The sequence below is a fragment of the Podarcis filfolensis genome, assembly GCF_964270895.1.
Source record: "Podarcis filfolensis genome assembly, chromosome: 11".
NCBI lineage: Eukaryota > Metazoa > Chordata > Lepidosauria > Squamata > Lacertidae > Podarcis > Podarcis filfolensis.
In genome coordinates, this window is record NC_139613.1 from 17,413,161 (window position 1) to 17,440,602 (window position 27,442).

At 41.7% G+C, this 27,442-nt stretch overlaps 1 protein-coding gene across 2 annotated transcripts in view; it reads right to left on the reverse strand.

Annotated features, from left to right (window-relative positions):
• Nucleotides 1-27,200, reverse strand: part of NUP155 (nucleoporin 155) — a 38,364-nt gene extending 11,164 nt beyond the window's left edge. The window contains exons 1-24 of one of the 2 annotated variants that reach the window (XR_014539620.1): nt 26,900-27,157; nt 22,287-22,424; nt 20,665-20,761; nt 20,419-20,489; nt 19,928-20,020; nt 18,675-18,841; nt 17,780-17,885; nt 17,307-17,380; nt 16,655-16,746; nt 16,419-16,516; nt 15,358-15,510; nt 15,109-15,209; nt 14,065-14,235; nt 12,263-12,373; nt 11,232-11,326; nt 9,075-9,163; nt 8,046-8,108; nt 7,808-7,958; nt 7,484-7,550; nt 5,738-5,856; nt 4,916-5,019; nt 1,852-1,985; nt 656-847; nt 24-162 (exon numbers count right to left, since the gene is read on the reverse strand). Coding sequence is in view for 1 of the 2 variants with exons in the window: in XM_083576007.1 (XP_083432133.1) it covers nt 24-162; nt 656-847; nt 1,852-1,985; nt 4,916-5,019; nt 5,738-5,856; nt 7,484-7,550; nt 7,808-7,958; nt 8,046-8,108; nt 9,075-9,163; nt 11,232-11,326; nt 12,263-12,373; nt 14,065-14,235; nt 15,109-15,209; nt 15,358-15,510; nt 16,419-16,516; nt 16,655-16,746; nt 17,307-17,380; nt 17,780-17,885; nt 18,675-18,841; nt 19,928-20,020; nt 20,419-20,489; nt 20,665-20,761; nt 22,287-22,424; nt 26,900-27,038 (2,764 nt within the window). In the remaining variant the exon portion in view is untranslated. Of the gene's footprint in view, nt 1-23; nt 163-655; nt 848-1,851; nt 1,986-4,915; nt 5,020-5,737; nt 5,857-7,483; nt 7,551-7,807; nt 7,959-8,045; nt 8,109-9,074; nt 9,164-11,231; nt 11,327-12,262; nt 12,374-14,064; nt 14,236-15,108; nt 15,210-15,357; nt 15,511-16,418; nt 16,517-16,654; nt 16,747-17,306; nt 17,381-17,779; nt 17,886-18,674; nt 18,842-19,927; nt 20,021-20,418; nt 20,490-20,664; nt 20,762-22,286; nt 22,425-26,899 lie in introns of both variants that reach the window. The other variant, XM_083576007.1, reaches the window with a different exon arrangement.
• Between the last annotated feature and the right edge of the window lie 242 nt (nt 27,201-27,442).

Here is a 27,442-nt window from a genome sequence, read left to right on the forward strand (position 1 = left end):
GTTCAGTGATGCTTGTAACTCACCTTGCCTATACTGTGCACAGACATTGGCAAGATCTACCTGTGTGCTAATCTGCTGATATTCTTTCAATGACTCTCTTAGCATCTTCTCTTTTTCAGATTTGTTCTGAACTTGTCGGGACCGCTGAAGTAGTTCATTTGCCTAGAAAGACACAAGCATAGATCAAAGTCTGCAATCTTCATTTGAACTCCACACACTGAACATTCAGTGGGAAACCAAGGCCTATAGCAGCTTTGCACTGTGTGTTGATTTACTGAGATGGAGGTTGAAGCATCCCTCACACTTAACGAAGTCAATAAATTCTTCTACTTCTTGGCCAGAAGTGATATTTTTTTGTCTAGGAAATAATTCTTGTGCTAAACAGTCCCCTTATCCTTCTACAGATTGTAACACTCATCTTTCAATTATGTTCTTAAAATGATCGCAGTAGTTTAATATTAAATATCTTCCTGTGACAACTGATAAATCTTAACACGTCTATATGTGTATTATTCTGAGCACAGCATGACACAATGCAATTCACATATTATATTGCCCTCACTAGATGCAGAAATAGCATGCTAATGCAAACACACAACCAAACAAAAAAAACCACACACCCTTACTTCTTCTCATATTGGTTACTATACCATACCTTGGAACAGATAGCATCATCTGTGCTGTAGAGCAGGGGGCAGATGTCTTGTAAATGTGAACTAATCCCATCAACAGCAGCATGGTCTCTGATGTAACAGTTGATGAGGGATGCAATAAGGGCTCCAGTTAGCTCTCTATCTCTAATTACCAAGTCTCTGAAAGTAGTCACCTTCAGGTGTTCCTGAAGCTCCTATGGAAAAAGCACATCCCCAATTTTTACTGTAAATGCTTTTTTCTTGTTTAAATTTCGTAAGAGAGAAATCCCGCTGCATTTACATTACAACAAACCATCAAGGACAGCATAATTTACAGCACACATTATCTTTTTTAAAAATATGCATAAGATTAAAATAACTTTGATAATGTCAGCAGAGAAGGGCAAAACCTGCAAACCACCCTCTACATCAGCGTGAAACTCTGTTTTAATAAACCAATATAAGAACTTGCATCATAATTAAAAATGATTTTGGTACTTTGCAAGTTGCCCTTTAAAATAGTGAAGCACTCTGAAATATTTAAAAGACTGCAAAATCACTAAGTGATACCTATTGTCCAGAAGATCCCAATGTTCTGCTTTGAACAATAAAACTCCTATGTCTTCCAGGTCAAGAAGCAAGGAGTGCTCAAAGGATGATCGATCGCCAAATATTTGTGGAATACAGTTTATCTACATTGTAATATTGCAAACAGTTTTGCCTAACAATTTAACTTGGAAGGTAGTGGTTCAATAAAGCTCAAAAGGAAGGTTTGGACAATTAATGATTGGGAGTTGCTGCGCCATTAAACTTCAGGTAACAGACTTGGACAACATCTCGGATTGGAATGGAGTCAGAGGAAGCTGCGCTGATAAAAAGACAGTTGGAAAAATATATACTAACAAAGCTGTATTCGATGGATGAAAGTACATGATGTTTGACATGATTGAGAATCGTGGACTCGGGGACAGAGAATTACAAAGCGTCAAAATCGAGATGTGGAAAATATGGCAACAACGAGAGGCAGGACTGAGATGTGGAGATATGCTTCAGAGATCCAGACTGTGGAGAGCTCCGAAAAATTAATAACTATAACTTGGTCATTTTTATTTTAGGTTTTTTATTTTAATTGGAGTATTATGATTGGATATATTAATTGAAAAATCAATAAAAATGATTTAAAAATAAAAGAAGAAGCAAGGAGTGTTGTGGCACATACCTTCTGAAGTTCACCCACGACAATGTTGAACTGATGCTCACAAAGAAGCTTCCACAGTGCCAAAGCCTGGCAGGTTTTCCGAACAAGTTGCTGGATGCCTTGAAGGGAGGCCTTCTCTGCTAATTGTGCCTCCGCTGTAAAAGTGAAATGGACACAGCTGAATTATAACTTATTTCTATCCCCTGAACATGTCTCTCACACACAAGGGTGAATGTGTCAAGTAACAGGTGCTTTCACAAAACGTTTTCAAGCACTAGAAACAAAGAACTATGTGGCATGAAGGGATTGCTAGGCTTACCCAGCTCTAACACTTCTCTACTAGGTAGGATTCACCAGGTTTAAGCAATCCCTAATACGGTAATGCAAGGGACGCGGGTGGCGCTGTGGGTTAAACCATAAAGCCTAGGACTTGCCAATCAGAAGGTCGGCAGTTCGAATCCCCGCGACAGGGTGAGCTCCCGTTGCTGTCCCAGCTCCTGCCAACCTAGCAGTTTGAAAGCACGTCAAAGTGCAAGTAGATAAATAGGTACCGCTCCGGCAGGAAGGTAAACGGCGTTTCCGTGTACTGCTCTGGTTCGCCAGAAGCGGCTTAGTCATGCTGGCCACATGACCCGGAAGCTGTCTGCAGACAAATGCAGGCTCCCTCGGCCTATAGAGCAAGATGAGCGTGCAACCCCAGAGTCGGTCACGACTGGACCTAATGAACAGGGGTCCCTTTACCTTTACCTTAATATGGTAATGCAGTCATAATAAATAACAAGATGGAAAAAAATCTTTATTAATAATTCCAATGGCACCTTGAAGATCAATTAAATATAAGCTTTCAAGGTATGAGCTTTCATGTGTAATACACACTTCGTCAGGTACTCTGAAGCAGAGGTTGCTTCAACCTTATAACTGTTGATGACTGTTATGGCAGTTGGTTCCACAGTGAAGGACAAGGAATTTTTAAAGGGATAGATGACCAAAATTAGCTTTAGTATGTATAATGGGACATGAATCCAATATCTCTATTAAGATCAGGTCTCTCCATAGTTTTTAGTTTGGTAATGAGTTGTAATTCAGCAACTTCTTTCAAGTGTATTTCCAAAATTCTTTTGCAGTAAGACAGCTACTTTAAGATCTTGTATAGAATGTCCTTGGAGACTGAAGTGTTCTCTTATTGGTTTCTCTGTTTTATGATTACTGATGTCTGATTTATGCCCATTTATCCTTTGGCGTAAAGTTTGTCCTGTATGTCCAATATAGAGAGCTGAAGAGCACTGTTGGCACTTGATAGCAATAGAAGAAGAAGAAGAAGAAGAAGAAGAAGAAGAAGAAGAAGAAGAAGAAGAAGAAGAAGAAGAAGTAGTAGTAGTAGTAGTAGTAGTAGTAGTAGTTTGGATTTGATATCCCGCTTTATCACTACCCAAAGGAGTCTCAAAGCAAATGTTACCTTATTTGGTACAGATGAGAATATTCTCTGTAAAAGCTTATTATCAGCGGCATGACTTGATATAAGGCTGCTTACCAGGTTTTTGCCATTTCTTACAAGTAGTACTATGAATTTGTACCACAGTCATGCAATGACGATGGTGTTCAAGCTACAGACATGGTAAGTCATAGAACAAACATTGGCTATAGCTCATGGATTTTGGATTTGATATCCCACTTTATCACTACCAGAAGGAGTCTCAAAGCCGCTAACATTCTCCTTTCCCTTCCTCCCCCACAACAAACACCCTGTGAGGTGAGTGGGGCTGAGAGACTTCAAAGAAGTGTGACTAGCCCAAGGTCACCCAGCAGCTGCATGTGGAGGAGCGGAGACGCAAACCCGGTTCCCCAGATTACGAGTCTACCACTCTTAACCACTACACCACACTGGCTATATATATATTGTTGGAAGATGAACAGTTAAATAGGGCTGAGATGATATGTTTGATGTTATTGGGGCCAATAATGATGTTGTCCAGGTGTATGTGGCAGCAAAGTTGGCATCTAGATTTATTGCAGGTTCTAGTGCCAGTGTCCATGTTAAGTCTGGTTGCTGTATTATTGTGTGCGAGGAGCTGTTTAAGATTGGGTGGCTTTCAGTAGGCAATGAAAGCTTTTCCTCCCAGAGCTTGGGAAAGAGAGCTGTCATCTAAGAGATGTTGCAAATCTCTGATGATGCATTGAACTGTTTTAACTTGAGAGCTGTATGTGATTACTAGTGGTGTTCTATTGTTTTCTCTTTTGGGTCTATCTTGCAGCAAATTCTCTCTAGGTATCCGTCTGGCTTTGTTGATTTTTTTTTAACTTCATCAGGTGGGTATTTTAGTTCCAAAAAGGTTTGCTGTAGGTTTCTTAGGTGAGAGTCCCTGTCTGTAGAGTACAGTGGTACCTTGGGTTACAGACGCTTCAGGTTACAGATGCTTCAGGTTACAGACTCTGCTAACCCAGAAATAGTACCTTGGATTAAGAACTTTGCTTCAGGATGAGAACAGAAATCGGATGGTAGCGGCACAGCGGCATTAGCTAAAGTGGTGCTTCAGGTTAAGAACAGTTTCAGGTTAAGAACGGACCTCCAGAACGAATTAAGTTCTTAACCCGAGGTACCACTGCAATGGTAATGCAGTAACCTTGAAAAAGAACTCTTGTTACCAGGCTGATTTGTCAGCTGAAGGCTTTAACTTGAAGTTGCATTCCATAGGCACAAGAAGGGTTCAGATAACTTGAGTATGTTATGTGGATAGCTCAACTGGTAAAGCATGAGACTCTTAATCTCAGGGTTGTCGGTTCAATCCCCATGCTGGGCAAAAGATTCCTGCATTGCAGGGGGTTAGACTAGATGAACCCTGTGGTTCCTTCCAGCTCTACAATTCTATGATTCTATGATTAATTTCTGGAAACTATTTGCTGAAGTTTCATCTTCTCTGGAACAGATTTAGTCACTACCTATTATTAAGGACTAGCCTCTCTCTTTCAAACAGTCTCAAAATATTCACTGTTTACTATTAAAGCTAGAGAGAAATTGTCCCCATGTATTTTTCTTCAAAGATACATGCTAAAGAAGAGAGAAAATAAAAAAGAGCTATTTATCTACCATGAAACTTTCTCTGGAGCTCTTGCTGCAGTTGCTGAGAACTTCCACCATCGGACCGCATGAATCCGAGTAATCGTTGCTGCAGGTTAGCTGAGGTGGCAAAGCTTTTTCATGAAAAACAAGGGGAAAACGTAAACAGTGTATAAATAGGGTACGGTGTGTTGGGGCCGTCGCATGCCAAATATACAGTAGTAAAAACTGGTTTAGATAGCAGAAGCTGTTTAATATGTTAACAGTGAACTCAGATTCACCATCCTTTTAAGCATCCCGCAAAGCACCTTAAGTCCGGTTATCTTAATTTTGTCTGGGAAAGGCCATCTAATAAGAAGACTTAGAGACAGGTAGGGCAAACGAGTTCTACTTTGTATTTGCTGACCTTGAGTCTCCCATAGGGCTGTGAGTCCTAAATTAAAGTGCTCTGGGAGTTATTAGGAAGCTAGTCTAGACCAGGAGTCTGGCATAAGTCAGTTTAGTACCTATGGCCTGAGGATTGGCAGGTTAATGCAGTCCCTTTTTGGTCCCCCAAAGTCCTCATTTGTAGATTCTGATTAAACTGTAAAAGTGCTGGTAGTTCACAGAAGAAATATGGTTGCTCCAGAAGCAATATGTGTCTGAAAACTGGCCTAAGCTGTATTTTGTAAGCTGCTATAGAGACCTATCAAGTTGGATAATAAATCTGCTATAAAGACCACAAATATTCATGCACAAATATTGGAGATACATATGTTTTCTAAGGGAACAACTCAAACTTTCATACCAGTTATCTGTACAACACAACTGTCAGCCACCAATGCTTGTTTTCCTCAACACCCTTAATCTTACCTGGGATTTCTAAGGGATCCTATTGCTGCAAATTGTGAATTCCTATCCAAAAATTCCTGCAGCCCTTTTAATTCTTGTAGTACAGTTTCTAACACTTGTGGTGGAACACTGCTTTCAACCTAAACAAGAAAGAGGTTAACCGAAATGAACATATTTGAAACTAACCAATTTTAACTTATTCTAAATTTCTGTTCTTGGAGGTTTCTGGGTAGATGACTAGGAAGTGAATCCTCCTGTAACCAGGAAAAGTCACTGTTAGGAAATGTTGCTTTGCAAAACCTTTTGAGCTGGAGTCAGACAGGGGAAGAAGGGAAGACCACAAATTTCTCCTTTCCCCTGTGCATGAAAAGAGAACTGCAGGGGAAGCCACTCCTTATGAGGGAGATGGGGAGGAGAAAAAGGCAAATCTTTTAGTTGCTGCTGAACCAATTCTGTGCAGCTCTGGACAAGTTGAGAAAGCTCTTTGCTGTAGTGATCAGGAAGAGCTGGTGTTGGGGCCTGAATCTCCCTTTATGATGTAACTTCCTGATACCAGCCTTGCCTAGTTACTAGTTACACTTCCCAGTCATCAAGACTGCCCTATCCCAGAACCTCCAGAGAAACACACCTGACAACAGGTAAACAGAATCCAGATGTATGTTTACACAAATAACTGCTTTTCTAAGCTTACACATTGTGAAGAATCAAGAGATTAACCTTCAAACCTGTCCTTTCCCCAAAAATTGGGTTTCGTAGTAATGGGTTTTTGTTTTGAGATCACCAAGAGGGAGAATTCAAACTTGCAACCCCCACCACCACCTTGAAGTGGAAAACCTATCACTTGATTCTGCAAAATTAAGCTATTAATATTTTTGGGAGAGGGATGGCTGAACCCTTCTATATGACAAGCTGTTTTTCTATCTGAAGAGAATTTGGGTGAGGAGTAGAATTCAAAGGTGAAACTTGCTATTCATCTTTATCAGGGGCCGGCAAAATTTTTGTGGCTTGGGTCTGTTCACTGTCCCGCAGACATAGCAGTGGGCTGGAGTGCGCGCATGCACACATGCGCAACCGCTATTTCCGGCACTCCTTCCAGTGCGGAGGAGGCATGCGCAGCTTCCCATTGGCTGCAGGAGCTTCCTGCAGCCAATGGGAAGCCAGCCAGCGTCGCGGAAGGCGGTCCCTGTTCAGCTCTGCACCGGTTTAGCGCAGCACACAGGAGGCAACCGAGCGGGCGGCGGGGTTCCATAGGCCAGTCAGACCCCTATGGGCCACTTGTGGCCCATGGGCCTTAGGTTGCTGACCCCTGATCTTTATTATCATCAGCATTTGAGTTTAAAGGTTTGCACTTACTATGCATATATTACTCGCCTGCCCCCCAAGCTCTGAATACGCCTATACTAAGAATGGCACAACAGTGAAGTGATGGGTTTGGATCTGGCACCCACTGTTATCAAAGAAGATCAAAGGTTACAGTCATCTCCGCTGATTCATGCTGGTACAAAGTTCCAGCCAAACCTATTAAACCCAATGATTACAGGGACAAACATGTTCTTCCCTTCCAAATCCATCTTCCTGAAAGGAAGAAAATAATAATACGGTTCTTATGCAGTGTGGTGCTTTGTGATGGCACACTGACCAATAGTCACCATGTTGATTTCCTTCATATATAGACATCAACACCAGTATTAACCCCCAAACTACCAACTACCCTTAGAAACTTCATATAAGATTCCAAAACAGCCATTAATACTCATCAGTACTTACAGCTACAACTTCTCGATTGCCACTTTTGAAAACTCTCTCCACAACTATACTTCCATCCCAAATGTTTCTGGAAAGCAAGAAAATACAGTTTTGAAGTTTCATGTAATCGGCACATGATGACACTGGAAGCTTCTGCTTCCCTTTTAAGTTTAACCACAGCTTAGTGTGCTGTGAAACCCTAAACCATGATTAATCTTATCCATATTTAGTGGAAACATACCAACACCATTTGAAGTTGGTTGTTTCCACCAACCACAGTTAAGATAAACTTCATTTTGTCAGGTTATAACAACATGTCTTCTCACCTTTCCATAAATAACTTACCCTATGATTCGAGAGAAATATATGCAGATACCATTGTGCTTTCCAGAAAACACTATCTCGGGGCACATTATGCCACTAAGAGAAGCACTGGGTTGAGACATATGACTGCTTGAAGTGAACACTGGAGTTGACATGGTTGGAGGATGCAAACCTGGAACATAAACTCAATTTTTTAAAAAAGACAGAAGCAAGATTATAAGTACTAGAGAAATATATTTAAATAATTAAAAGGAAATACCTTGGGCTGGTGTTGCCAAAAAGCTTGGATTAGGGTAGGGGCTACTAGCAGACATAGGAGAACCTAATATAAGAAGAGCAATGCACACTATAAAGCAACCATAAAGCAATAATACACAGCCCAACAAGACAACAGGAACCCACCAATAGCATACAAATTGATCCAACAGCCCCCTCAAGCACACAAACAAAACTCATTGCGGTCAACTATAGGCAACCATCCACACCCTACCCCCCCATATCTATCTCACCACCCACAAAAGCCAATAAATGAACAGAAATATAACCGACCCACGTGATGCTAACACAAAACCCTTATGCATACACTATGTAGAAGAATGACAGTTTACAATCCCCCTTCTCCCCTCTCCCAACTTTATACTGTCCATAACGTGTCTCACATCAAATATGAATGATCTGTAGAAAGTATTCTATGAACTGAAAGAGATGCTGTATGTACTTTTGTAACCCAAGAAAATCTTTAATAAAAACAATTTTTAAAAAGCAATAATCAGAGCACAGCTTTAAGAGATTACAATATAAAACCAGGGAGTTTGAGGCAGGGAGAAGGGATCATTTTTATTCAGTAATTGTCTGCCATCCACAGATGTCACTGGCAGAGATGGCTTACAGTTCAAGACATATTGAAAGAATTTAGAGGGCCGGGCACATCTTTGCATCACACATGGGAAAGGGTGAAGGAAAGAGAAAATTAGTTCCCCCTCTCAAATCTTCATTTATTGTTATCACTATTTCAACGCTTACGTATTGTAGATATAAAATATGAAGGTTTATGTTGCTAAATTGATCTGTATACTAAAACAGTTCAAAGTACTGCCAATTTGCTCTTCTTTCAGCATGGGAAGGGCAATTGTACAGTAAGTATAAATGCACTTCTGAACCATGAACTCAACAGTAGTGAATGACTACTAAAGCTACACGAGTGGGTGCAAGTGGATGGAATGTTTTTGCAAAATAAAAGGTAAAAAAAACCTCTTGCCTAAAAGTACTGACTATATTTGCTGCTTACCAGGTGGAACAGGAGATCCCAGTGCGTACCCAACATTACTTGGAGGCGGCAGGGTGGATGGAAATCGCATCTGTGTTTCACCACCATATCTGAGATTCACAAAATTAAAACAACTGTATCAACGCTGCAATCAGTTCTCAGATTATTTTTAAGCAGTCAAACAGTCAATAAATACTTCTTTAGGTGGTTGAATTGTGAAGCATATGTAAAAAATAGCTTGTCCACTGTCTAATGTTATGTCTAAACCCTATAATGGTGTGTCAAGGGGACCCTCTGGCCCATGGGCCTAATTAGTAAGGTAAAGGGACCCCTGACCATTAGGTCCAGTCACGGCCGACTCTGGGGTTGTGGCGCTCATCTCGCTTTATTGGCCGAGGGAGCCGGCGTACAGCTTCCGGGTCATGTGGCCTGCATGACTAAGCTGCTTCTGGCGAACCAGAGCTGCGCACGGAAATGCCGTTTAACTTCCCGCTGGAGTGGTACCTATTTATCTATTTGCACTTTGACATGATTTCGAACTGCTAGGTTGGCAGGAGCAGGGACCAAGCAAAAGGAGCTCACCCCGTCACGGGGATTCGAACCACCGACCTTCTGATCGGCAAGTCCTAGGCTCTGTGGTTTAACCCACAGCGTCACCCACGTCCCTTATGGGCCAAATTAGGACTGCCAAAACAGTTTTTCCTTAACCATGCCCACCTGCCCCACAGCTAACCATCAGGTGTGAAACAGGACAAAAGGGTGGCAGCAAAGGAACAACTGGAAATTTAAAGTGTGCTTTCAAGTGCTCTTTGGCAAGCAGCACTCAATCAAGCCCTACTGGGATTGGCTGCACTAGGGAGCTCCCCATGTGTAGATCAGCTGGTGATTGCTGATAGCAAGCCCCCTTGAAACTTTTAGTTCCTGCCATAATAACCCTGCTAATAAGCCCTAACTCCATTCCACATGCTGCTGTGCCAGAGCCTTGCTGTTCATGACATCTGAACTAGGGTTTGTGGTTTGCTTCCCTCAAAGAAACCACATGAAGTAAGCCATGAACAAACCCTGGTTACTATTCACAAACCATTAGGCTGGCTTTGGGTGTCACAACCAATCAGACCCTGACATAGGAGCCAACTCCTAGGGGCCACGAGGGCTTTGGCCCCCACAAAGTTGATGGGCATTGCCATTAAAATGGTGTATGTGAACTGTGTCATGTGATCGATTATGCAGGGTGGGGCTTACCTGGGCCCCACAATATTTCATTCAAGTTGGCACCCCTGAACCCTGACTTTGTTTTACAGTTGGACAGCAGCGGAAGTGGAGCAAGAACTTTTCAGCAGTGTGCATTAGCATTCTGTGGGTTCATGCTAAACAAAAGTTTGTTTTTACCTACAGTTTAATGTGACACGCAGATTGGGCCTCTGTGGCTAACCTTAAAAGGTAAAGGGACCCCTGACCATTAGGTCCAGTTGTGACTGACTCTGGGGTTGCGGCGCTCATCTCGCTTTATTGGCCGAGGGAGCCGGCATACAGCTTCTGGGTCATGTGGCCAGCATGACTAAGCCGCTTCTGGCAAAACCAGAGCAGTGCATGGAAACGCCGTTTACCTTCCCGCCGGAGCGGTACCCATTTATCTACTTGCACTTTGATGTGCTTTCGAACTGCTAGGTTGGCAGGAGCAGGGACCGAGCAACGGGAGCTCACCCCGTCGCGGGGATTCAAACCGCCGACCTTCTGATCAGCAAGTCCTAGGCTCTGTGGTTTAACCCACAGTGCCACCCGCGTCCCTATGGCTAACCTTAGCTATGGTTTATTAAAGCAAGTCAGTTTCATAAACCATGGTTTGAAGTTGGCTTGAAGGCCACTGTGTGCCTACTAATTAAATATGAAAAATGTAATTTCAACACAAATTAGAACTAAGATGCTGCTTTCCCTAAACTATTTTTCTCAAGAGTGAGGTACAAAGAGGCATGATCATATCTTAAATCTATAATGACAAAATGAAACATAGCACAATAGTTACTGAGAAACAGGAATCAGCTATGAAACTTTATGCAATGCTTAGTTTTAACAGTTCATATGTTCCAACCAGAGTCCAGCACAACCCATTTACTGCTGGGATACCATAGATTTTTAAAGTATAATCTCTTGGCATAATGCAGATATGAATAATTTTACCTGAAAAATGCTCGAGTGGCCCAAACAGATACTTCTCTATCACAAGCAGCAGAAGAACAGGCAAGTATTAGGCAAGTAGCACAAGCCTGCTCTTCCTGTAAGAACCATCAGTAAAAAATATCAGTAAAAATGACAGAACAATCTTGGTGCAGTTTTAATGAAATGAGGAGCAAGGGGACTAAAGGGTAACTTGTCTATTTAGAAGGAAGTCCTACTGACACCAATGGGGCCCATATAACGGTGTAAATAACTGCAGCCAGTAACATGGTGTTGCTACCAGATGTTAGGTATATATCTAGAAGTCATCACTATAGTGGAGAAGCATGCTGAACAGGTACATTTTTAACTGCCTTACTTGTCCAACACAATTAATAACACACTTACAGAATCTATTAAGATAAAATAGGATGATGGCCACTAATCAAGACAGCGTCAAAACAAACGAACAAACAAATAAATAAATAAATACATAATGGAGGCTAACTATTAACCACTGGTAAAGGTAAAGGGACCCCTGAACATTAGGTCCAGTCGTGGCCGACTCTGGGGCGCTCATCTTGCTTTATTGGCTGAGGGAGCTGGCGTACAGCTTCCGGGTCATGTGGCCAGAATGACTAAGCCGCTTCTGGTGAACCAGAGCACTGCACGGAAACGGCGTTTACCTTCCCGCCGGAGCGGTACCTATTTATCTACTTGCACTTTGACGTGCTTTCAAACTGCTAGGTTGGCAGGAGCACGGACTGAGCAACGGGAGCTCACCCCGTCGCAGGGATTCGAACCGCCGACCTTCTGATCGGCAAGTCCTAGGCTCTGTGGTTTAACCCACAACGCCACCCGCGTCCCTTATTAGCCACTGAGAGACACCTAAATTGAGTCTCAGATGCTCCCCCCCCCCCAGTTTCTTACATAGCCAGCAAGGGATCACTATCACTATCATAACCTGCTTATGAGCTCCCCACTGTTAGAGGTTGCATGTTGAACCCCTAGTTCTATCTTTGGCCTAATATAGGAAGGAAAAGTTAAATTCTCACCGGGTGCAGTTTGAAAAATCTTTCAATCTCTTCTCCATCACCTCCTGCATTGCACACAAAAAGATGTCGCAGCTGATCTACTGGTCTGAGTTTATGAAACATAAAACTCCCCTAAAGAAAAACAGAACATTTTTTATTAATTTAATGGTGATTTCTACAGCATTTTTATTGGGCCAAAATAATTTACACTTCTTACACCTTGTTCATCTTTATGACAGCCCTATAAGGAAAGTCATTAATAATTATATTTTACAAAAATGGAGAACGGTTTATAAAGAAGTGGCATGCTCCAGGCCAGGCACCCCCAAACTCGGCCCTCCAGATGTTTTGGGACTACAATTCCCATCATCCCTGACCACTGGTCCTGTTAGCTAGGGATGATGGGAGTTGTAGTCCCAAAACACCTGGAGGGCAGAGTTTGGGGGTGCCTGCTCCAGGCTGTCCAGAAAGTCCTTGGCTAAGGTTTGAACCTGTAATGTTCCCAAGCAGCTATAATATACAACGAAGAACAATATTTAAGCTATAGTAAAGGGCTGGGGGGGGGGAATCTTCTCCCATGCCTTTATTTGAGGTAAAGGTAGAGCCTAGTTTCAGAGATATTTGAAACAACCTCAATATATCAGAGCTGTACCTCAAACCTTTTCATGGCTAGGTAATTAACATAGCCACTTGTGCTACATACAGGACTGGAGGGTAGGGCTTAAGCTTGATCTTCTCACTTTTAGAAATTAAGTACAGTCCTCTCATGTCTGAATTCTCTATCACATAGAGCCAGCATATTAAGAACGTTTTATTTTGCATCTACATTTTGCATCTACAAAATAAATACAATGTTCCATGTTTAACAATTATGGTTAACACATACACATTAAAAGGCTCTAACAAAGACGTTTCAAAGGAATAAATTACTGGAGTAAGAAAGAATAATACATCAGTATAGAGTCATAGAAGCGTAGAGTTGGAATGGACACCGAGGGTCCTCTAGTCTAACCCCCTGCAATTCAGGAATCTTTTTGCCCAGCTTGGGGCCCGAACCCACGACCCTGATCTTAAGAGTCTCATGTTCTACCAGCCTGAGTAGACAATTAATCCAGATTATGTATGTACACATATGAAGTTACCGTATTGGCCTGAATATAAGCCACACCCGAATATAAGCCGTACCTTTGAAACTGGAGGGGAGGGGGAGAAAATACCCAAATATAAGCTGCTCCATTCCTCGCTGCTCCTGTCTGCATACCGTAAGGTCACGAATATAAGCCACACTTTAACTTTTCATGGTCAGAATTTGGGGGGAAAGTGAGGCTTATATTCAGGCCAGTACGGTACTTCCCCCCAATTCCTTCCCAGAAAAGGTAGTTTGCAAAGTCAGTGGCTTATATCCACTGTGTCACTCATCTGATGGTACTGCTTCAGTCAGTGGAAGAAGGAGAGAGGCAATTTTAAGAGATTCCTTCCTATAATTCGTCCACATCCCCAATATGCTCTGGAAGGTTCCCCATTACCTCTGAGCAGATTTCAGAAGTGGGGTGTGGGATAAATGGCCAAAGGTGCTTCTCTCTTCCTTTTACTGATGAAAGCCTTACTATCAGCTGACCCGACAACATGGGATACAACCAAGTGGTAGGACGCCAGAATGATTTCAGACAAGAATAAAAAAAAACCACATCAGGATGTAAGAGATCAAATTCATTTCTAAACAGAGATTAAGAGCTTCTGAAAATGTCATGTGAGGTTCAGTTTCATCTTCCTCCTCTTTCTCTATTTTTATTTTATTTTAAGCAAGCAGTTGTACTACAAACCTGTGCCGAAAGGAGAACAAATTTCTTTGGCGGTAGCATATGCTGTTGTACAACTACAGGATAGTCAGTTATGGGAATTAGATCTTTATTCAAAGGTGTTACTATCTTCTGAGCTTTGTGATCATCTATCGCAGAAAGAGCCCAAGAATGTCCATCCACATGTGTCTTTGTCTGAAATAAGAAAGTAAAGAGTAAAAAAATTATAAAAGAGTAACTTGCTTTCCAATCATATGCTTCAGCTATAACATTATTGTACCTCTGCCTGCAGCTGAGGAAGCTAGTTGTCCTCCTATCTTTCCAGCTGCCAATTATAATTCTATCCTTCACAGCCTCTGCAGTATTACTGTACCATAGCTGGATCAGGATGTAAAAATATAAAGGTAAGCTACAGGTCCTCTGGACGGTTAAGTCCAGTCAAAGGCGACTATGGGGTTGTGATGCTCATCTTGCTTTCAGGCTGAGGGAGCCGGTGTTTATCCACAGACAACTTTCTGGGTCATGTGCCGAGCATGACTAAACCGCCTCTGGCACAACGGAACACCGTGACAAAAACCAGAGCACACGGAAACACTGTTTACCTTCCCGCCACAGAGGTACCTATTTATCTACTTGCACTGCATGCTTTTGAACTGCTAAGTTGGCAGGAGCTGGGACAGAGCAACAGGAGCTCACTTTGTTGTGGGGATTCGAACTGCCAACCTTCCGATCGGCAAGCCCAAGAGGCTCAGTGGTTTAGATCATAGCGCCATCCATGTCCCTGAATCAGGATGTACTTCCCACCAGGCAATTAAATCTATGGCTGCATTCCCCCCCCCAAATAATTTTAAGTCAGTATCAGAAAGGTGAAAATCTGGTCACAACTTGTGATATGGCCTTGCAACATGAAGCAGTAAGGTGTCAAAAGGGGAAGTATCAGAAGTAGAAAACTTTTGAACTCTTACACAGATTTATGAAGAGAGAATAAAGAAATCTAGGTAGGCAAAACTATCATCTCTCACAACAGCTATTACTTTCAAAATAACCTAGCAAAATATAAAGAATTACCTGTGTTTCCATCATTGGCTTTTGGAAAGGAAAAGAATCATGATTAACACACCACAATATATCATTATCCTCATTTTCTGAAGCAGCCATTAGCAGAACACCTGAAAATATAATAATAATTTATTAAGAAATGCTGATTCTGAAACCTAAAATCGAGTCTTATGGGTCATCACTTTCTATAGGACAAAATAGCCTAAACTGGACAAAGGACTCTTAAATTACTGATAAAAACTCATCTCCAGAAATTACCTTTGCTGTAAAGAGCTTGGTGCACCTTTGATGGCTTTTCCACATTAGAAGCAGCAGAAAATCCTGGAGGCAGGCGGATGTGAACCAACGTTAATGTTGAAGGACGTGAAAAAGGATGCTTGAATGGGCATGTACTAAAATACATCCGTACACCTAAGAAAAAAGCACAAGATACTCCATTAACAGTATAAACGTATTTCATAAAAGGGTTGCAGTACAATCCCATACCTGTCTACTCAGCGCTTTTTTTCTAGAAACCATGAAGTTGTTACAGTAAGTGCCACACTTTTTAACAACAACAAAAAAGAAGTGCCGTACTGCATAACCTTCAAAACCCCCTGAAAAGCATTGTGTCTACTTCAAAATTAGTCCCATTGAGTTGAATGGGGCTTGCCTTCCAGTTAATAGTCTTGGATCACAGCATTAATGTGTCTGAATTATTCTGTTCAGATACGGAACTATTGAACAGTAACGACACAGACTGCTTCATTTTCCCCATTTAAAGGTAATGGTATGAATGATAATAGAAACCTGGTTATTTCTAATTGATCCACACATTTTAATTCCTCTTCACACAAGCTTCTTGACCCCCCCAGACCCTTTAGGATTACTAGGATACTATGATGCCGTGATCCTATACCCTATTGACTCCCTTCTTCCTTTCAGTACGCCTATCTTCTTCCTTTCAGTACCCTGTTGCTAGTTAGTTTCTTCCAGTTTGCAGGCACTCCACTCTCTAGGCCAGTTCAGATTCTAGACTGGGTAGAGATACTAACTGGGTTGTGATACTACCCACTTCCCCACCAACAGGTTATCCATGTCTCCCTTCTACCATGCCCCAGAAATGATTGCATGAATCAAGCTATTCTACATAGAGGCCACCACATGCAGTGCCTGCCTTATGTAGCACGTTATGTTCCTGACGTTATGTTATATAGAATAGAGGGGAGGGACATGTACCTGCTCATTCACCATGTGAGCAGGCTTGCCACCCAGTAAGTTTTTGAACCAAGGCACAGACACGGTACTTAGCGTTATAGAAAAGGATACTGAATTCTTACCTGCATGAGTGATTGCCAATAACTGGCAATCAATGGATTCAGAATTTTCAATCACTGCTATCTGAACAATAGGCTTAAACACAGAACGGTCTATGGTCCTAAAAGAAAACCAAGATATCAGCATGTGTACATGCAAGATCTTTTTACCAAGTAAACAAAATGATCTAATAATAAGAAATGTAATAAGAGATTAAAGTCAGCTCCTCAAGCATAATACCTTTTTGTAGATATTTTACCTGGCAATCTTTCCAGCTGCAGCCACAATAGCATTCTGAGAAACAGAAGCAATCCTCACCATCCCTTGACCATCTGGACCTAAATCATAAACCTGCAATTTAATTATATTGCTTTTAGTGGGTTTACTATGAATTCACTTAACATTATTCTCTTTTGCAATGCCTACCGCAAATACGTCAGGAGGCAACTTAGTTCTGAAATGAAAGATGGCAGCTGCACTGCACTCCAAGGTGAGTAGTTCATTGGACAGAAACACAAGAGAATCTTCTTTTATTGAATGCAGGTGGGATGTTGGAATAAGCTTGGAGTGCAAAGCCATAAAAACAAACAGGGGAGGTGAAAGGATGCAGAGCGAAGGAACTTGTAGTACATTTGCATAGTGAACAGGAAACAATCCTGCATGAAAGTTGCTATCAGCAGGCACAGGACTTACAGCTAAAAGGAAGAGGATAACTTTATGTTGGGCAGGTGGGACAAAGAATAAGTGCGCAAAGTACAGACAATGGTAGGCAACTACCCGCTGAAAAATGTTTCTGCAAGGCTGGATTAGAACTGTGTTATACAGTAAATTCCCATCAATGTAATGAAGTTAGCATTGATGTGAACCTAATTTTGTGAATAAGGGGAAACAGAATGTATCAAAAGGCATACCTGTATCACACCTTTTTCAGAGCGTGTGTATAAGATGTTTCGGGAGTTGTCAATGGCAATTTGAACAATGGGATCTGCAATTTGAGAATAGAAACCCAGAATCAACTGCTTAAAGTCTGTCAACATTTGGTACTGAGAAATAGACTTTCATTCATAATGTCCAGAAGATATCAGTGGACGATCAAAACATTTTTTTTCTTACCTAAGCACTTCAAATAACAAATTTCAAACTTAAGACTAGCCGAATTACCCAAGTGTCTTAACAGCATTTTTGTATTGTATTTGAATTGGTTAAACTGCTTTAGCAGTAATTTAGTAGCACGAATCTTGAAAGAAAGCAACCTATTGATTCATTTACATAAATGAAACATTTAAGTGAGCCAGAGGTGCCAGACATTTGTAACGTATTATCAAACACAAATACATCTGGGTTTTAATATTGGTATTTTAAACATGGATTTTACATCACTTACCATCTTCTGAGAATGTGAACTGGAGCAATGATGGAACAAGGAAAGAAAGGGTGCTCTTTGAATGATTGATCTTCCTACAACGCTGGCTAAACCAGCCAGCCTCAGCCTACAAAAATAAAAAAACACTAGAATTAGATTATTATGCAAACCCATAGAATACTTTACTTGACCCATCTAGTTATCAATGAATTCCCAACATTATTATGCAGCCTAACTAGTCCTGGCCCCCAGATCATTGCAGATGAACAGTGTGCTCTCCTCCAGCACCAGCAGTCTGTACTTCGAAAGAGAAGTCATTTTATAAAGTTCCATTTTAAAAGCTCCAAAACCTCAAGAGTTTATTACTCCATATTTTTCTCTCACTTTGACTGGACCCTAATCTTACATAAGGACAGCAGTAAATCTGCTTTATACCACAGGGTAAGCCAGCATAACATTACATCAGATTCACTAGCACATGTGTTGATGTGCCAGCTCTAAGCACGTGTGTGTTGATGAAGCAGGTATGAGACTTGACCTTTTGATTGCTGGCAGAATTCAAGAAGGAAGCTTGGTCTTTTGAGAACGAGCCAGTTTGTGGCCTCTTTGATGCAGGCCATAGAATAAACTCAACAGTATTATTGTCTGTCACTGTAACAAAAATACTTAAACATCAGATGGTTCTTTGCCAGGATTCTTAAGATCATTGAAGATGACTCAGATTCAGTACATTATTTGCAATGAACAAGAATATTTATTAAGTTAGCAGGAGTTCCAGACTAACATTTATGCTCTAAGAAACTCACTACTCTCTTTCAAATAAATGAAGCAATATAGAAGAGGAAGAAGTGAGGCATCAAGAGCAATGTACTTTCCATCCATCCCCCAGTATCCATCTCTAGCAGATTTCACTTGCCTGGTAAGCAATTTCATACAAACAACCATCTTTGCCAGCCAAGAAGATACGTCCATTTTCAGAAGAAGTTATTGTCAGCAGATAGGTGTTATCGGTAGGCAGTGAGTAGAGTGGGTCTGGAAGAAGCTGCATTCCACCAGACATGCTATCATTCAGAGATCCAGAACCTGATTAAAAATATATATATGTTATTTTATTTGTTGACTATTTCAACTAAAATGATTCCAAGAAATAAGGAAGACCTAACATTGAGTTTGTATATCATAAACTCTTAAGTGCTATTTTCTAAAAGTTGATAGGTTTGCTGCCAAGGCGCCAACCCTAAATCCTCAGAATAAATAAGATTGAGTCAAAACTCATGTTGAAAAACACAGTTCTTAAGAGTTAAAATTTCATTTCACCTCAGTAATCAAACATGCTTAATTCACAATGCCAATTCTTTTCCTATTTATACTATTAAAAGTATACACTTCAGATACAACAAAGTAGTAAATTTTCTAAAAACGTGTTATCTTGAGCGTGTATGTGTGTTTTAACACAGACTTATCTCAACCTAAAACTTATTTACTCCCAGGCTCCATCTACACTAAGCGTTTAAAGCCATAACATACCACTATGACTGTTTATAGTTTCTTCCAAGGCATGTTGGGAACTGCATTTTGTTAAAGGTGCTGAAAGTTGCTAGAACAGGCTTCCTCAACCTCGGCCCTCCAGATGTTTTTGGCCTACAACTCCCATGATCCCTAGCTAGCAGGACCAGTGGTCAGGGATGATGGGAACTGTAGTCTCAAAACATCTGGAGGGCCGAGGTTGAGGAAGCCTGCGCTAGAAGATCCCTATTCCACGCATAGGACTACATTTCCCAGAGTTCCCAGGGAAGAGGGCCTGATTGAGAAACCACTCTGGAAATTGCAGTTCTGTGAGAGGAATAGGGGTCTCATAACTCTCAACAAATTACATTTCCCATGATACTTCAAAGTGGCATGATACTGTTTTATATGTATAGTTCAGGTGGGGCCTCTAAAAGGTTAATCGGACATTATTTCATTCTACTGCCACTGAACAGCCTCATTCTCTCAGCTCCACCAACGATCAAGTTGGTTGTGTCTAGCCAGGTACTTGAGTTGGTAAGGTAGCAAGCTGAATCTAAGAGGAGCCAGTTGCATTAAACAGTCACCAGCTGGTAGCAGCAAGTTCCTCCAAATTTGTCTCCCTATCTCTTCATGAAAGCAAGCATGTGAATACACAATTACCTCCTTGCAAGGTTGCGTAGCTTAGTCCTAGAATGACTATATCCACAGGAGTAGCCAAAACGAGCAGGTGCCGTATATGTGGTTGAAAGACTCCTGTGAGTAAAGAAAGCAGGAAGACAACTTGTCAATATAAGGGGGGGAAACCACCTCTAAATAACATGCTACTTGTCATAATCGAGATCTAGGAGAGTGAAGAGGCATATGCACTAATTCCTGTCAGTCAGGAAATATCATTTCAAGTCTTTTAACTGCTATTTTCCCAATCCTACAGTAATTTCAGCAATGCAACCTCAAAAATAGAAGGTATATTTATGCAACATTTATCTTTGGGGTAATTATGCGAACAGCATGATAATATTCAAAAGGCCGAGTATGTAAGACAGTTTCTAATACAGAACAGACACCAACAAAGCAGACAAATGAAAGCTTGTTCTCAGGATAAAGATAAAATGATTTTCCCCAAGTGTATTTTGTCCACAGCCTATTATTACCTGCTTTTGGTTTCACTAGTCCCACAGCAAGGATGGTTTCACTAAGGCCATCAAAATAAGCGAGGTCCCCACTGCAATGAACAGAAAAGGTTACATGAAAACATTGAGTACTTAATATCTCAAAGAGTGAATGAAATTGTTAAGAGCACCAATCCGTTACTTACACAAACCTTTTCTTCTTATTAACCAATATTGAGATTACCATACCCAAAAACTCCCTAGACAAAAATCATTTATCTTACATACCCATCTTCGTACTGCCACATAAAAATGTCACTGTCAATGGTCAGCCAGGCCCTGCTAATTTCAGGAAACACTCCCATCATACAATTGCATTGCATATCTGAAGTATCCAGATTTAAGGATAAAATGCACCAAGGCAAGACATGCAATCCTGCATTACGTTAAGTTTGCAATTAGGGAAGGGGAGGGGAGGATCGGGATAAGTGTCGAATTCCACAGCTCAGTATTATAAATGTAAAGTCACAACATACGTAGCAATTATTTTATTACGCAAATGCTCAGTTGGCAAGACTCCCGAATCTTGATTTGTATGAACATAAAAGAACATTCATGTCTCTCCACAGAGAAAGAATGAATTTATTTCAAGCTAGGAGACAGTATGACCAGGAGCCTTGATTTCTTTTTCACAATGTTTCATTTACATTTAGCAATCAAGGGATGGATAGAGAGAATGTTAAACAGAATAAATGGAGGTTCTTTTACATGACACTAAGCAGTCTGAAGTACAGTCATACTTCTAGTTGCATTAGGTTCATGTTGTGGATTTTCGGGTTGCGAACACAGCAAACCCAGAAGTGTTCTGCGTGCTTCGCACATGTGCACTCTGCGCAGGAGCGCTCTACTGCGTCACACGCAGAAGCGGCGCTCTACTTACGGACTTTTCGGGGTGAAAATGGCACCCCGGAACAGATCGCAACCGTAAGTAGAGGTACCACTGAAGTACCAAGCATTTTTTAACTGCTGTTTAAAACACTGAAATAATTAAATTCCAAGCAATAAAATTAAGTTTCAACAGCAGAATGCCATACTGATTATTATGCAAATGTTTCCTAATAATCATTTGTGTGCACAAAAGCCATGTTCTATTCCGTTTCTATCATTTCTTTCATGATGCCTGGAAGCCCCAGCACAGTACAGATCACAGATGGGGAATCTTTGGCCTTCTAATATGTTGCTGAAGTACAATTCCCATCACTCCTGCCTGTTGGCCATGGTGGCTGGGGTTGACAGGAGCTTGAATCCAACTATATCGGAAAGGCCACAGCATCACCACTTCTGACATAAAAGAAAGGCTGAGAATGGATGGAGGGCAAAGTGTGAAAAGCCAACACCTTTAGAGCAAGAGGCTGGCTTCCATCCACTCTTTACTGCTCCAGTCCCTCACCATGCTGTGCTTCTTGGTCTGCTGCTATTGCAACCTCTTTTGATGCTGAAGGGGAAAAAGGGACATTGGAAACCAAAAACTGGGCTTCTTTAAAAAAGAGACTACCTTAGGCCACACATCCAATGATCATTTAACTGCTATTACTGTACTAGTGTCTAGGCAGCAGCAACTACCTGTAGTAGAATTGGAGGCAACAGCAGAGGTGTAATGGTGAGTGAAATAAAGTAGAAGGGACGCCCTATTCCCAGCTGGGCACAAGTACCTATGAGGAAGAGAAAAGGGAGAAAGATGGGTGGGGGAGAAGAAAACAGCAACCAACAAGAGATGACCTTGTCAGATGGGGAGAAGGCTAGAATGAATAGGGATTAGCCAGCAGCCTAGAGCCCATCCTTTATCCCCCATGGCCTTGCGCATCTCGCAAGATTTAATGTGCCTTTCACTTGTATTATAATTAGGATACGTCCAAATTGCTCAACCAGTTCAGGGGGCAGAGGAACTCTCCGAATTGAACTTATTTCTGGAAGATTGGGAATTGAAAGAAAGCCAGGTCCTTGTAATGGATAATCCATATCTGACATCCCAGAAACAGTAGGGCTACCTGCAAATGTGAAAAATGTAAAATAATTAGAATAGAAACAAACAAAATGCTTGGATATTTTCACTTTAATTGAATATTTTCTTTAACCCCTAGAGACTTATTCTTTCTCTCAGTATATGAAAAGCAAGTGCTTTTCTCTATAAACCTAGGAATCAATTAATGCTCATACATCTTTGAATTTTAAAAATTAAAGTAACCTTGCAATATATACTAGTAATAGCCACCAGTCTCATAAACTGTTAAGATAAATTAATGTCATGTGGAATTGCAAATCACAATACAAAACTCAGGATACACAAAAGTGATCTAGTTTTGCTTGTTAACACTACAAATATTTGGTTTACAAATGAGTCATTAGTTCCCAAAGTGTTGGCAACTATTTCAAATGTATTAGCAAGTGTCTGAAGTCCGGGGGGGGGGAGGGAGGGAGGGAGGGAATCTGATCACTAGAAACATGAATTCTAGAGAGTACTGCTCAACTAATCTATGTGAACCTAAAGGCTAAGTCTTTCTGGGAGCAAGGGAAAGGGAAGCTAAGTGCTGGCAAGTACTGTACTTAACCATAAGAAATACCTTAAGAAAATTAAGGGCTGTTTGGAGTGAAACCATTTCCAGTACAGAAGTCCTACTATATTTGCATAGCTTTAACATACTATTCTAAAGTTGCTTGATAGAGATTCAATGCTAGTTATTGCCTTCAAATGAACCAACTAATGATTATAATGTATGCTTGTTTCTATTTGTTATCATCAAGATAAGCTTGAATGACTGTTTATTGCAAGCTTCATATTTGTTTTATCAATTCTGTTTAATCTAGAAGGTAAAGGTAAGGCTGCCTCAAAATACACCTCTCTCCTGATCTTAACTAAAAAACCTAAAGATTTTTGAATACTGCAATTTATTGCCCTAAGATTAGTCTTATAAAAGGAATGCATCAGAAGATGGCAGTTGAATAACATAAGGTACGGCAAGATAATGGTTTATTGTATATACCGTAAGTGGAATATGGGGGAATGAAGGGAAGCAGATTTTTGTAGAATCTTAAGCTATTAAAGACAAAGCACCTGTCCCCAAAATAACCTAGTAATGAGACCATTACTGTACATTCATATGTGTATAACCAGTATGGAACAAATGTACCTGGTAGTAGCACTATAACATTTGGTGTGAACCCCAGCTTGCAAGAAGTACAAAATGATTAGCACTAGACATTAGAGATTAACCAGATTATTGCCAGCATAATGAATTAAAATAGCAGCAAGTAAAACATAGCAACAAAGGATTCCATCAATACAAAGCTAAGTGGACTAAATACTGTATATATTAAAATCTGCTAAAAAGCCACCAATGAAGAGGCCAGGATGTGGGGCCAACAATGAAAGGGACCTGTCCTTGGTACCCATCAATCTATGTTCTTGGTGGTAGAAAAGAGAGTAGCGCCTATGAGGCTAATCTCAGGGCCTGGGCAAGTTCACACAGGTGCTGGTGGCCCTCCAAGTTACATGGCCGCAAACCTTTCATGGCTTTAAAAGTCACTACCTTAAGTTTGAACTCTAAAGCATATTACTATAGCCCTATCTAGAGAATCGGTAGTCTAGTTTGTGTAACAGACCCCGAGCTATTTGTTCAAATAGACCAGTTCTCCATTTACAATACAAAGCTGATGAAGGGCTTTACTACATACCTGGCTATATACAATATTACTAACAACATTTCCATCATGCCTGGGCTAATATCCAGGTACCCAAAGAGTCACAGGATGGAGAAGAAGGCCCCACCACCTTCATTTACGCCCAACGCTTCAGAAAGAATCAGAGCCACAGTTAAGTCTTACTTTGGAAGTGGTGATAACACTGATTTGCAGTGCTTTTACCATTGCTGTTATGACAGTATTCTACTACTGCATAGGTGCCAGGCAAAAATGTTCTTCTTCAACCAGGCCAGTCCTTGGGCTGGTTAACATTCTACAGTGGTGCCCCGCAAGACGAATGCCTCGCAAGACGGAAAACTCGCTAGACGAAAGGGTTTTCCGTTTTTTGAGCTGCTTCGCAAGACGAATTTCCCTATGGGCTTGCTTCGCAAGATGAAAACGTCTTGCAAGTTTGTTTCCTTTTTCTTAACACCGTTAATACAGTTGTGACTTGACTTCGAGGAGCAACTCATAGAACGCAGTGTACATAGTAGCCTTTTTTGAGGTTTTTAAAGACTTTGGTGATTTTTGAAGCTTTCCCAAAACTTCTTTTGCAGCCATTTGGTAAGTTAAGCTTTTAAAACTTTTGGGGGGGGTTTGGATTTTGGGTTGGGGTGTTTGGAATTCAAGGACTTGGTGTTGGGGAGGTTTGCAAGAATCTGGAAGCTTGTGTTTTTTTCTGCATTTTTATGATTTTCTGTGACCATTGGGCCACTCTGCTGTTTTTAAAAAAAATTTCTGGGTTTGAATTTTGAAATGCTCTTTACAGTATGTGTGACTTTAAAGAGCACTTAATAAACTCTTGTTGTACCAAATTTGGCTTTGTTTGGACTTTTTTTGACCATAGGAACGCATTAATTGATTTTCAATGCATTCCTATGGGATTTCGTGCTTCGCAAGACGAAAAATTCGCTAGACGAAAAAATTCACGGAATGAATTAATTTCGTCTTGCGAGGCACCACTGTATGTCCTTTAAATGTGTTTGTGGGAGGGAGTGCTAGGAGTCTGTTTTGGTTTTGTTCTTGTTTTTATTGTGTATGTTGTGTTTTTATGTTGTGAACCTCGCTGAGTTCTTCAGATGATGAGCAGTATACAATTTTAAAAATAATATTTTAACTTGTTTTAAATGTTACTATTACTTGCTGAATTTGTTGGCCACTTTATCTAGCACAAGGAAACGCAAAGCGACTTACAAATGCTGCAAGCCTCCATTGGTATTTGTCCATCTCGAAGGGAGCAGCTAATAAATTCCCTCACTAAACAGGTGATTCAGCAAAGTCATGAACCTTTTTCTGCTTCCCCACTTCCAGCTATTTTCTGAAGACTGGAGAAGAGACCTTCTTAAGAATATTAAGGGGGTGGGCAGGGGAAGAACTAGACCACGTGAAAAATGAACATAATATTCAAGCTGCAGATCATTCATGTTCAGGTTTGTACTGTATTCTTGTTATGAAAAAAACACTTTGCTGCGCCCATAACCTAGGTTTAAGGTGCCATTTAGCTCCTAGCTTTCATGGCTGGGAAACCCAGCCAGATGGGCGGAGTATTATTATTATTATTAATGGTACAGTGGTACCTTGGTTCTCAAATGCCTTGGTACTCAAACAACTTGGAACCTGAACACTGCAAACCTGGAAGTATTCTGGTTCGCAAACTTTTTTCGGAAGCTGAACGTGCTGTTTTGAGTGCCACACTTCCGTTTTGAGTGTTACGCTAAGATCTGCCTGTTTTTGCTATTTATTTTACGTTTTTGCGGCTCTTTTTGTTTTGTTTTTGTGACTGTGTGGAACCCAGTTCATCTAATGATTGACTGATTGTGTGACGGCAGTACATTGTTTATTGCTTTCATTTTATGGATCAATGGTCTCATTAGATAGTAAAAATTCATGTTAGATTGCTGTTTTAGGGGTTGTTTTTAAAAGTCTGGAATGGATCGATCCATTTTGCATTACAGTGGACGCTCAGGTTGCAAATGTGATCCGTGAGGGATGCACGTTTGCAACCCACGGTGGCATGGCTGTGGGTTGCAATTTGGCACTTCTGAGCATGCGCAAAGCACAATTTAGCACTTCGGTGCATGCGCGGCCGCCGAAACCTGGAAGTACCCGTTCTGGTACTTTCCGTAACCTGAAAAAGAGCCTGTGGTTGTTGATCAGAAGGTTGGCGGTTTGAATCCCCGTGACGGGGTGAGCTCCCGTTGTTCGGCCCCTGCTCCTGCCAACCTAGCAGTTTGAAAGCACATCAAAGTGCAAGTAGATAAATAGGTACCGCTCCGGTGGGAAGGTAAACGGCATTTCCGTGCGCTGCTCTGGTTCGCCAGAAGCGGCTTAGTCATGCTGGCCACATGACCCGGAAGCTGTACATCCGTTCCCTCGGCCAATAAAGAGAGGTGAGCGCTGCAACCCCAGAGTCGGCCACGACTGGACCTAATGGTCTGGGGTCCCTTTACCTTGTAACCTGAAAAAATGCAACCTGAAGCGTCTGTAACCCGAGGTATGACTGCCTTGGTTTTGGAACGCTTTGATTTTGGAACGAACTTAAGTTTGAGAACCAAGGTACCACTGTACAAGTACCTCAGTTCCTAACCCTGGGCTACAGTTCCCGCCAGCCCTGCAACTTCTGGGGGGGAACCAGGGAGTGTGGGGTGAAGTGGGTGGGTGGAAGCATGGCATTGAGGCTGGCAGCGCACACGGGAGACCGTAAAGGGGGGGCGAGGGCAGAAAATATGAGAGAGAGAGAGACCCCCCCCCGGGAGCCTTTCCCGCCCGCTCACGCGCGGCTTACTGGGCGCCGGCACCACCAGCAGCTCGGAGAGGTCCGGGTAGCAGCGGTCTTCTTGGATCTGCCGGTCGATGATGCGCCCCGCATTCTCCAGCGCCTCCTGCAAGGCCGGAGCGGCCGCCGGGCTGAGAGCGACCGGCATGGCGAGGCGGCGGCGGCGGCGGCGGCGAACCCAAGCCGACCTTCCTTCTCCCCCTCAGCAGAGTCGAAGCAAGGCCGGGACTGCGCTGCGTCGCGCCCGCGCGCCCAATCCCGGCATCCACCGCGCTGCCGCGGGAGACACGAAGACGGGACCCGTAGAGATAGGAAGAAAAGGGTTAGAGTGATCCTCGTACGCACACTTCCGGGCTTCCAATATGGTGTGGTGGTGGTTTTTTTTGGTGCGGTGAGGAATATGTATCTCTCACTACTGAGAAAGCGACCGTAGAGAAATAAGCATTCTGAGTAAAGTTAACGCGAGGAAACGATTTCGTTTATTCAGGAGAAAATGTACAGTAACTGATTTCAGTGGGGATTGCTTTTTGCAGCCCATTCATACCCGTGTGT